At 37.8% G+C, this 12,198-nt stretch overlaps 1 protein-coding gene across 1 annotated transcript in view; it reads left to right on the top strand.

Moving 5' to 3' along the window:
• The window catches only part of RGS7 (regulator of G protein signaling 7), a 277,355-nt gene that overhangs the window by 171,997 nt on the left and 93,160 nt on the right, over positions 1–12,198 (top strand). Inside the window, exon 5 of the mRNA XM_054196998.1 lies at positions 9,364–9,414. Coding sequence (XP_054052973.1) covers positions 9,364–9,414 — 51 coding nt within the window. The remainder of the gene's footprint in view (positions 1–9,363; positions 9,415–12,198) is intronic.

Consider the following 12,198-nt stretch of genomic DNA (forward strand, 5'->3'; position numbering starts at 1 on the left):
AAATCCAGAATTAAATAATCTGGTTTTATATTTTAAGCAGGTGTAAACTAAGGTAATTGAGATTTATGCAAATCATAAAATTAGATGACTTTAAAATGTATGCATGGACACCTGCTATAGTTAAGAAGGGCTAAAAAATTATTTTCAGTGGTTGCTCCTATCTACAAAACACTGCATGAAATAATGTTGTCTGTGCTCCTCTGGCTTCACCCTGATGCCATTCTGCTTGGCAGCCCTTTAGCTCTGGGGTCTCACCTGTCCATCTTTCCCTGGAATACTTAGAATATGGTCTCAGTATAGTCCAAGCGTAAGCTTAGTATTTTACTTCTTCAGAGGAAGAAAGCCATTCAAATGACTGAGGAAATGCCTTCGTTTAGAAATTTCAGCTGTTGCTGAATTACTGAAAAAAGCTCCATTTCAGCAATTGTGTACAAATACATAGGATAAATGAAGAAAAGCCCTGTGACTTGGTGATGCTTTCCCCTGAGGAGCCCTCCATCATTAAACTAACAATAAATTGTTCTGTTAATTTGAAACTAGCTTGCTCATTAAGAAAGAAGACGTAGGAGGTGATAAATGAAATTTTGTGGTCTTTCCTCAGCAGTGAATTCAAAAAAATTGTGCTTATCAAGCTACCTGTTTTCTATACCAAGTTTTCTGGAACAGGTTGCCCAGAGAGGTGGTGGAGGCCCCATCCCTGGAGCCATTCAAGGCCAGGCTTGATGAGGCTCTGAGCAACCTGATCCTAGTTGAAGATGTCCCTGCTTACTGCAGGGGGTTGGACTAGATGACCTTTAAAGGTCCCTTCCAACCCAACACATTCTATGATCCTATGATTTTCATTAAGATACAGTGAAACATCTAGTAGACTTAAAAAAAAAAAAAAGCAAGATGAACTATTTATGGTAATTATCAAATTTGTCTCTCAAAAATGTGTTGTCAGTTTTCCTGAAGTAATCTTGGATGAATTTTCAGAATGAGAGTTCAAGATAGTTGGAAACAGTGATGTTACTGTTGTCATTTTACATATTATTTCAGGAACCAGAGGACAAACTCGGGATAGGAGTCACATATTCATTTTCTTCTTGGCTTTTCTTGAGGGAGGCTGCTCTCGCATTCATACGCTGCTGTGTGCTGCACCAGAATGCACTTGCCAATGCTGTTCTACTTTCCACAAACTCACCTTAACTGCAGTAGGGCGGGGACTTCAGGTGTTCAACTCCCCACATGGGTGTCCTACAAGGTAGCAAATAATTTATTTTCTCCCATTATCTCCAAAACTACTTAACACAAAAGTATTACAGCTCCAGCAAAAGGAATTAAAAGGGACTCAGTCCAGAATGCCTAAAGATGGAGGGGGAGACACTCAGGTTCAAATCCCTGAAACAGCTTGTGTCTGAGCAGAAATTTGGACTAAGTTGCCTCATGCTTTAGAGAATATAATCAGCAGGCAGTAGAGATTGTTCTCTTCCACAGAGAGTTTCTCATTCTTTATATAAAGAAGTTACATTGTCACTGAGAGAGACAGAAACAAATATTCTTTAGGTTGGTGGCTAGGTACTCACCTACAAGATGGGGCATCAAGACTGCAGGACAGCTTCATTGCCTATTGATTTACACAGTACACACTAGTGTTGGGAGCATGGACACAGTTACACTTGGTGGTCGGAGGGTTTCTGCTCTCCACTTGGAGGTGGATCCAAAACTATTTGGAGGATGTGATTTAGCTTGAGAGTTCTCAAAGGCAATGAGGGAAGGAAAACACAAAGAGCTGCCGAATTCTTGGCTATTTCTTTCTTAACAGTACCCAAATGTGTTTGCATACGTTTGAAGGGTGAAGAGAGGAATTGGTTGGGCGGAGAAGGGTGGGCCATAATGATAAGGGAAACTGAAAGTCAGTTAGCTTCTAATCTTCCTTTACCATTATTTAAGATTTCTGGTGGACAGGAAATCAAGTAGGTCACACTGATAAGCCTCCTGGGCTCCTTGCTCATCTCAGACTTTAGAAGTTTTGCTCGGAGTATGCATACAGTGTTTAAAATGAAGTGGACTTTCTTTTCCTATTTGGAGATGAAGATTTCTCATAAATGACAGACCTTATGGTGTTCAGAATTCTACTTGTATTTCCTGTTGGATTTTTTTCCCACAAATACTTTTTACATAGGAGAAGTTGTAAGATTTTGTCATCAGGGTAATATACAAAATAGTCTTTTCTTTATCCATGTCACCTGAGCACTGATATTTTATTACGGTCAAACAAGATCATGTGGCTTTACATCATTTTGAAGAAGAGCATAAAAATTCCTTCACAATAGAAAGGCTGTGCTAGGTTTTCATACCACCTAGTTTTTCTAAAGACCACCACTCTATTCTTGCAAATGTTTATCATGAAACAAAGTTCTTCAACAAGGTGCTGAACTCCAGTGCTTATTATAACAGCCTTGGGATTACAGGGGTCCCATTTGTGGTCACTGGTATATTGCCAATTATGCGCAGCTAGTGTCATCTGTAAAACAGTCACTTGTGGCTGTTGAAGAGATCCAAGCAGAGGATGTCTTTTGAGAAGCTTTAGAAGTAAGTGTTGCTGGAATGAAGCAGCAGTTCCTTTTGCTGGAGAAGACAGGGGCCTGTGTGGATTGGCACTGTTAGGATAAAGAGTGGACACAGGTATGCAGGCATGATTAATTACCCTTTTAGTGTTTATTGAACTGGATTTCTGTTCTGAAGCTTGGTTATGAGACCAGGTCTGAATTTACATTAATGAAATTTGTTGGTCAGCACTATTGGGTGATTTCATGTAGGTATGGAAGTAAGGAGACTTTTTTTATATCCTATGTTAGCTCTTTCACAATGTGAAAGTGAATGATTTTTCCCCTTAGAAGCAGAGATTCAGTAACTTAACAATTTCAAGCAACACATTGCTTTTCATGGGGTTATGCTAGCCAGAAGTATGGATGGTTTTTGCCCTCCTAGGCCTGAATGTTTTTGCAGATTGCTTATGGTGTAGAATGAGAGGATGCAATTCAAAAGTAGTAGGATGATTAATTCGAAGTTTTTATTCCTGTGTCCATCTTCACGGAAAAAAAAAGAAAAGGGAAATTATTGCAGCTTATTATAATGTTTTAAAACTAGAAAACTGTAATTTCTTTTGTGCTTGAGTAGGTTCATTAAAATATTTCATATTCTCTGTACAGTTAGTATTATTCAGATGAGATTGTTAAACCTGCAAGTGGGTACCAAATTCCCTGAGTTGCAGGGGGACTCAAGCGAATGTGTGGTCCACCTCCAATTCTAATAAGTCAAAAGAGTAAGTTTATGCATTTGTTTTCATCAATAATTTTAAAAGCAAGTGGCAGAAATAAGCGTGCGAAAGTTGAGATGTAAATTTCCTTAATCAAACTGCACTTCGATGAATGTTGTCTTTCTTTTAGAAGTCAACCCATTTAAATAGTAAAGGTCAGTAGGTTAAATATGTAAATGCAATCAGCAATGTATTCAAATTATCACAGTTTCAGCTCTATTGCCACTCGTGGTAAACAATTATACCAGATGAGGTCTATAAATTTATCTTCCATCAATCGAAAAAAGAAAGAAAAGAAAGAGAAAGCTGTTAAATAAGAATATGAGGTGGAAAGCATTTAAATTAGTATGAAACACATCCAAGTTCAATTACAAGCTTCTTTGTGTCATTTCCATTATCTCCCCTTTTTACCATCTAAACATTTGTTACCAGCTTACTTCTGAAACTAAGAACTGGGCAATCAAAGCCCAGTTAAGCTCCGTTCAGCAGTCTGTTAGACTGAAATCAAATGCAGTTTAGTTTTATGACTAGAGACATAAAAGGAACTCCTTGATCCTTTAAGCACTACTGCAACCCCAGCCCCAGAGAGGAGCCCCCACACCCTTCTGTCTTTCACCTTTCTGTGCACAGCACCATCAGGTGTCTGATGCAAACCTTCTCATTGCTCAGCCATTATAGACATAGACAAAAAATAAGCTGAATAATCCAGTATGGATCTAAATTTGGTTTTCCATAAGTATACAAAAAGATAATATAGTCATTGCTTCTCTTCCTTCTGCCCTGAAATATGTGGTACTCGATTTCTTTCAGATGTATGCATGCAGAATTTATACACAAACTATGCTTCTCAGAGAAAGAAAAGAAATTGTAAAATATCTGTGCTGATATAATAGAGTGACAACATATGCTACAGTTTGTGACCATGATAACTTCAGGGAGAATGCAGATCATCTTTTCCCTTTCACCAGCAAAAGCCCTTTCTTGTGAAGTCCAACTCTCTGTTAGAGAGCAATTTTTGTGAGAAAACAGCTTGTGCTGAGAACCTGATAGGCCACCAGCCTGCTCATCTGATCCAGTTTCTGTGTTTCTAATACCTGAATCAATGGTGAGAAGTGAAAATGCACATGATATTTTTTTCAGACACTCATGACCAAGAATTCTGAAGTTTGTATCAGTAACAAAACTTAATTTCCTTTTGTATCACTGAAGTAGTGTGACAAAGCAATTGTGTTGAAGACAGAATTTAAAATAACACATCTCCCTCCTCTCCCAATGAAAAAAAAAAAAGGAAACAATGGAAATGCAGTGATCTTCCCTTATTAATTTAGAAACAGTCGTCTTGTCTTAAACTTAGAAACCGATACTTTGTAGTGTGATGTTTATTAATTTTTCCCTGCTGTGAGTTGTCTTGCATGGAATTCTCCAGGTTTTCAAGGCCAGGTGGTGGTGAAGCACTGAAAGTGACCCAGCCGACAAGGGGTCTGCCGCAAGACAGCCTCCTTTCCGCAAACAAGCACCCACCCAACATGCCCAGCTTCCCAGCTTTCACAGCACAGGACAAACATCATGATGGTTGTGTCGCTCTTGAGAGTTCAGATGGCAAAAGTCTTGATGACTCTTGATGCGTAAACGTTTGCTGGATTGTAAACAGCAAAACCCTCTCTCTTGGTGTCAGTAACACAGGGGAGCTTGCTGTGTCTCTGTCTCTCTTCATCATCTGTAAATACTCAGAGGCCTACAAGTAAAAAAAGAATAGATTTTAGTTACTAAACCAAAATATTATCAATAAAAGCATGTTTTTTTGCAAGGTTGAACCTGTCTCTGTATGCAATAAAAAATCATTGAGTTAAGTTCCATAGTGGTCTCATAGTTTGTGATTCTGATTAATAAAATATACTTTCTTGCAACTTTAATTTTCTTCAGCTAAATATGGTTTTGAATTTTTAAAAAGATAGAGAATTTTGAATTTTTATTTTTCTTTTGCAGAATTACTATCATATCTTTTTGTTGTCAGATCAAGGCTTATATGGCTCATTGCATCTATGCATAGCAAAAAATGGAACGATAATTCCTATGAATTTTTTTATAGTTCAGAATCAACACCTTTTTGAAATGTGCTCTGTAAAGACTTGTTTAAAATAAGGGTTTTGTTCTTGAGAGCTAATGTTAGCATTGTGCTGACCTTTATGACTTTGACTTGGAAATTAGCATTGCAGAGTTCAGAGAGTGCACTTTCATACAAAATATTTTCCTAAGATGCTATGACAGCTTCAGCAACTGTTATTTTTGGACCATTTCATTTAAAATTGATCACTTGTTGAGTTTTCAGCAAGTACATTTTACAAAGAACACACTTGAATCTTTTTGTGTATGAATGTAGACATATTTTTGCCTGTTTCTTTAAAAAGTTGAAAGTCTGTCATATTTTTGGACTTGAGTAAGGTCTTGTGAATTTTATTGCCTTTATCTGGATAGGTGTTGGCATTGAAGCAATCTCGTTGTTGGCTCTAAGGCTCTGTGTCTAAAAAAACTTTTTTTGAGTGTTTTCTGCTTGCACTAGCTTTAGTTTATTACTACAGATGATCACTTTGCCTCGTTCTGTTTTATTTGCTATAGGAACTGGCATGACAATTGAGGGTTCTTCTGGGATTTCAAAACTCAGTTGGCAATTTAATGTCAGTCTTCTGCACCTTACAGATCTAATAGCCAGCTTGACTTTTATGTGTCTTCTGGAAGTGAGGCAGGAAGACTTGGAGAACTTAGCTTGAGAATCTACTTTGAAAATGTTATTATTGGAGATTTTGATGTCATACATTACCAGTGACTGGCACATTAAACAGTATGCAAAAACTGAGTATCTTTCTGACATGGCAGACCTTTTCTATTTTGGATTGCTGAAGTTTTGCTTTTCAGGAGAGTCCAATAGCAAGGTAATGGCTTCCATAGAATTTATATTGCCTGACTATCTTGTGTTTGTAATAGATTCCTGGTGATAAGACACATTCAGCATTGAAGGTTAAAGATGTTTTATCCTATAAGTATTAGTTCTTGTTTATAAATAATGAAGTCTGTAGTCTTTTTCATCCTAATTCTTGGATCATGATTCCTGTAGGTGTGAAGAGTGGTGTATGAAAAATGACATGAATTTACTGTTCACCAGATTTTCAAAGCTAGGACTCAAAGGAAATATTGTTTTCCTGTAGAGCATTCACCTGTTTTACTGCCTTGTTCTTTTCCTGAGATAAGAAATTATAGTAATGGTTTTGCTTTTAGAAACACATTTGCATAAGTAATAAACCTTAGAAAAGGGCATAGGAATGATTGAATGAAATTATTTTGTTGATTAGAACATTAAAAGTAGCAGCTAAAAAAACCACACAACAAGCTATTCAAGATAATACCTTTATTATTCTTTTTAGGACTAGAGTTGGCTGCAAGATCTCCCAAAGGCATATGAACTGATAAATTTCTCACTTGTGATTTGACAGATTACTTGCAACTTTGCTTTACTTGAATAGCCTTCACACTAGAAGGAGAGTGTTCATGTTAATATTTATTCATCTGGGCTTTTGTCACTGAAGTCATGCAGCTGAAATCATCGGAGTGTTCGAATGTGATAGCTGGCTTAAACTGCTGTTCAGGCTTTCGGGCACCAGGGGAGTGGCTTCAGTGTAAAATGTGAATAGAGCGGTAACGATCTTTCGGAATCAGATGATGCAATTGTCAAGAAATCACATTTCTCACTATTATTTATAAGCCAGGAGACAATCTGATATATGGAAGTGAAATTTCTGATGTGTAGACCATGCACACAAATGTGATGCCAGGAGCTAAGGACAGAGGAATATGGTGTGTCACTGTAGGGAAGTTTTCAAAAGAGGTAAAGAGGAAAGAAGTATTTGAAAGTGAGATAAAAATAGAAAATTTCTTCCCATATGGTACCTGAGGGATTTGAAGGAAGACAAAGTTAAGAATTGGTATCCAAAAATGTCATGTTGTTTTTCTAATTACTTTTTGTCTCCGACCTTTGAGGATTTAGGAAAATATTTAGGGCTGACTAACTTCTTTAGTCAGCTGACATAAAAATATAGCTAGGCTTGGAACTGTGTCATAGAAATCTGTGAAGTTTCATCTTATACTAAGCTAAACTTCTTCCTTCAGTGTCACTCTCATTAAGTGCATATGAATAAATAAAGGACAGAAATTGTATTTATAAAAATGCATAAAAATAGAATATTTTGAGGTAGAAATATCTGTCTGAAACATTTCGCACTTGTCCAACAGCATGCAAAGGTAAATTGCCTCATTTAAGGAAAACTCCATGTATGAGAAATGGTGCCACTGGAGTTTAATATCTATCAAAATTTAGACATGTAACATAGTAATGAAAATCTCTGCTCTGGACCTGTCTGTAAAATCTCCACACTTTTCATTGCTATGTAATCGATTTAGTAATGCATACATGCATGACAATTTATGATATAATCAACTAGGCTTTGTAAAATATGCGATAAAGCTATTCACTAAGCGTAATAAAATAAAAGCTAAAAAATTATATTATTTAAAATTAAGAAAGCAAGGAGAAATAAATTTTCTTTCTTCTCTGAAGTGCTTTTTTAAAATATCATATTCATTACTTTAAGAAGACCAAAGGAAATTATGCACTATGGGAAGTACATGAAGAAATCTGAATCTAGGGAATGACAGACGAAATATCCTCAACATTCATGAGATTTTTTTTAATTTGTTTTATTTTTGTGTAGATTGTGTAGATTTTTATTATCTTTTTAAATTTAAGGTTTATAAAAGAATTATGTTACTATGTCTGCTGAGAAGTGGACGAGCAACTTAAATATTGGTTCTATAACGAAGTAGTATGTGACATGTCTCTCTCTTACATTGCTTGTCTGAACTGGAGGCACGATGCAACCGTCATGAAACATGGAGAACATGCGCATAACCCCCCCTCAGTGTTTCAGTATATTTTCCCCTTAACTCAATTTGGTTATTTAAAGTTGCTTAAATCATGATTGTGTTTGTCTTTTTGTCTGCAGAACTGCTTCAGAATTTATTTTGTAATTCATACTCAACAGTGGTTGAAGTTCAGCTGTAGCTTTCAGTCTGAAAAACAAGACTGACTTCAGCTTGTGACTCAGCACATTGAATGCAAAGTGTGACAGGAACTGCATGGCCAAGAGGAGCAGAGGGGGTTAGGAATTAGGAGGTGGGGTTGGAAGGATGCTCCGTGCGAAAGACAGCAGGGAATCTGGTATTGAAGGTGTTAAGAGGTGAGCAATAACATGGGACCTTAAAATAAGGACAGGAAATTAAATAGAAAGAAATGGATAGGCAGTAAATGAGGGATGCAGAAAAAGAAGGGAGACTGGAGTGGTAAGGAGCAAGTTTTTGCACCAGGGAAAAATTAATTCTGTCAAGAGCTCAGCTATGAGGCGGAGTTTGAAGCATTAGTAGGACACGTTTAGGTAACTGAATATGCGTTTACTGGTAGCCAGTGGAATAGGTTGAAAGTCACTACAGCAGAAGTGATAAAGATAATAAAATGAGAGGGCAAAGTTGAACACAAACTGCAGCTCCTAAGAGGAGCTCATAATGCCATGTATTAGTCCCAAGGAGGTTTTAAGCCTGCAGCATATACTTCATATATTGCATAATCACAGTGTGTATTGCGTTTACGTTTTCTAGGCTTCATTTGTAAACTAATTTGGAAGGTGGTGAAAACTTAGTATTAACTTAATAAAGCGTTTGTTTTTCTGTGTAAATTTTGCAGTAATGTAATTTTTGAAATGCAGGCTATTATCATACCCTTAATGCACTTCTATTAGATTTTATGAGTCTTGGCTTAAAGAAAGAAGTGAGTAGTATGTTTCTTTGCTAAAAGAAAACAAACAAACAAAAATAGACTGATCTGGTTTTTTCTAGACAAACTGAGCCAAACATGTAGATCTCTTTCGCATGGTAGAAAAATATTAATTGGCCTAGGGAACTGAAGAATAGGAAGAGAAAACTTACTAATCTAAAAATGCCTGTTCTTTTGTTCCTAGGTTCTGACATTGTTCAATGGTTAACGAAGAACTTGTCTATAGAAGACCCAGGTAACTTATCTTTTTTTCATGTCTGAAAATTCCACTTTGTCTTTTTTAGTGATTGGACCTGACTTTGTCTTCTGTTGCAGTGGGGGCAGCCAGGCAGCATTTGACCAGTATATTTTCAATAGCAAAACAGAGCATCAAACCTTAGAAACCTTTGTTAAGAATCTGAGGATTTTGGTTATCCATTTTATTGGAGCAGGTACCAGGTAACAAGATGATGGGTAAGAATGAAAATGATAGCTACTTTAATTGGTAGAAAATTAGTTTAAGTTCTGCTCCATGAGGAATTTTCTCAGTGTCATGCTAACTAGTTCATTAAACATTAGCTGTTTTCTTAACAGAATTTTTCAGTATATAAAAAATAAGTAGAATTTATAAAGTACGCTCTTGTACTGTTAACAGAGAGCTGCATTTCTATTCTTAAGTTTGGACACTTTTATAGCATCTTAGAATCATAGAATCACAGAATCATAGAATGGTTTGGGTAGGAAGGGACCTTAAAGATCATCTAGTTCCAACCCCCCTGCCATGGGCAGGGACACCACCCACTCGATCAGCTTGCTCAAAGCCCCATCCAGCCTGGCCTTGAACACTTCCAGGGATGGGGCATCCACAACTTCTGTGGGCAACCTGTTCCAGTGTCTCATCACCCTCACAGTAAAAAATTTCTTCCTGATATCCAATCTAAATCTACCCTCCTTCAGTTTGAAACCATTACCCCATGTCCTATGACTACACTCCCTGATGAAGTGTCCCTGCCCGTCTTTCCTGTAGGCCCCCTTTAGGTACTGGAAGGCTGCTATAAGGTCTCCCCAGAGCCTTCTCTTCTCCAGGCTGAACAACCCCAACTCTCTCAGCCTGTCTTCATAGGAGAGGGTGCTCCAGTTCTCATGATCTTCGTGGCACTCCTCTGGACTGGCTTCAACAGGTCCCTGTCCTTACACTGGGGGCTCCAGAGCTGGATGCAGTACTCCAGGTGGGGTCTCATGAGAGGGGAGTAGAGGGGCAGAATCACCTCCCTCGACCTTCTGGCCATGCTTCTTTTGATGCAGCCCAGGATACAGTTGGTTTTCTGGGCTGTGAGCACACATTGCTAGGTCATGTTGAGCTTCTCATCAACCAACACCCCCAAGTCCTTCTCCTCAGGGCTGCTCTCAGTCCATTCTCCACCCAGTCTGTATTTGTGCTTGGGATTGCCCTGACCCATGTGAAGGACCTTGCATTTGGCCTGGTTGAACCTCATGAGGTTTGCACAGGCCCACTTCTCGAGCTCGTACAGGTCCTGCTGGATGGCATCCCTTCCCTCCAGTGTGTCAACTGTACCACACAGCTTGGTGTCATCTGAGGGTGCACTCAATCTCACTCAGTGTGCTGAGGGTGCACTCAATCTCACTATTCACGTCGCCAACATAGATGTTAAATAGTAGCAGTCACAGTACTGACCCCTGAAGAATGCCGCTTGTTACTGGCCACCACTTGGACATCAAGCTGTTGACCGCAGCTCTTAGAGTGTGGCCATCCAGCCAATTCCTTATCCACCGAGGGGCCCATTGGTCAAATCCATGTCTCTCCAATTTAGACATGAGATGTTGTACAGGACAGTGTCAGATGCTTTGCACACGAGTCCAGGTAGATGCCGTCAGTTACTCTTCCCTTATTCACTATACCTTGGTGTTCTTGGCAAACTTGCTGAGGGTGCATCTTAAATGGAAAGTGAACTGTAAATAAAATCAATGTGGTGAGGAAAAACAGTTCATTGCTTGATCAGATGCGTTGGAATGTTGAAGTAAAGCTTTGGTTCCAAGCTCTGCCACAGGTTTCTTGTGCAGCCAGCAGCGATTGCTATTTGGTGCATATCTGATATTTATTTCCCTGATTTACGGGAATCTTGTGAAATGATCTGAATTTTTCCAGAAAGGAACGATTTTTAGTAGAAAACGCTGAACGAGAGAAATAAAATATTCTCTGGAAATTCCTATTATCTTTCAGTTAGGGGAAAGATAATCTTTCTTCTTTAAAGAATGATCAAAAATACTTATTTTTCCTCTCTCTCTTTCAGACTTTTGGGAATGGAATTTGTGTTTTGTTTTGATTTGTTTTTTAATTTAAAAAATGTTTTTATTTTCATATTAGAAATGAAAATATGATCATTGTGGAATTCCTGCAAAAAATAAAATCTCTGTGTTTTAAATTGTAACTTGAATAATAAGGAACTATTATAAATACCTAACTGATATTTGGGAGTAGGCAGTTCACAACTTATCGATATGTTACATGAAAGAGATCACTAATTGCTTCCAGTTTTATGTAACTTTACACAGAGTGTCATATGTTTGCTTCCTGAAGATAAAGCAGAGGTTGCAAGAGACTCATATTTGATATTGTATTTTTCAGCCGTCAGCTACAAAACACTCACCTATCTATATTTATCAAGAGTTTGAAAGATTGCCATTCTATGCTTATTTGATATGGAAGCTTAACCTTTATTTGTCAAACCAGAACTGCAATACTGGGATAGGCCGTCATTCAGATTATCTGGTTGTTGCGAAATTTGAAATAGAAGAAACCATAAACTAAATGGAAAACATGGTTCCCTGTGTTGATATCCAATTAAAATTAAACAAACACACAAACTACTAACACATGTAACCAGAACACCACAATAATTTAATTTAAGCTGGGTTTTATCCTCTCAGATTGCATGGGTGGAAAAAAAATCCACAAAGACAAAAATGTCTTATGCATGTCAGTCCCAGTCCAAAATCATCTATCTGTAGCTGGCTGCAT

Source organism: Rissa tridactyla, chromosome 3 (genome assembly GCF_028500815.1).
Source record: "Rissa tridactyla isolate bRisTri1 chromosome 3, bRisTri1.patW.cur.20221130, whole genome shotgun sequence".
In the NCBI taxonomy this organism is placed as follows: domain Eukaryota; kingdom Metazoa; phylum Chordata; class Aves; order Charadriiformes; family Laridae; genus Rissa; species Rissa tridactyla.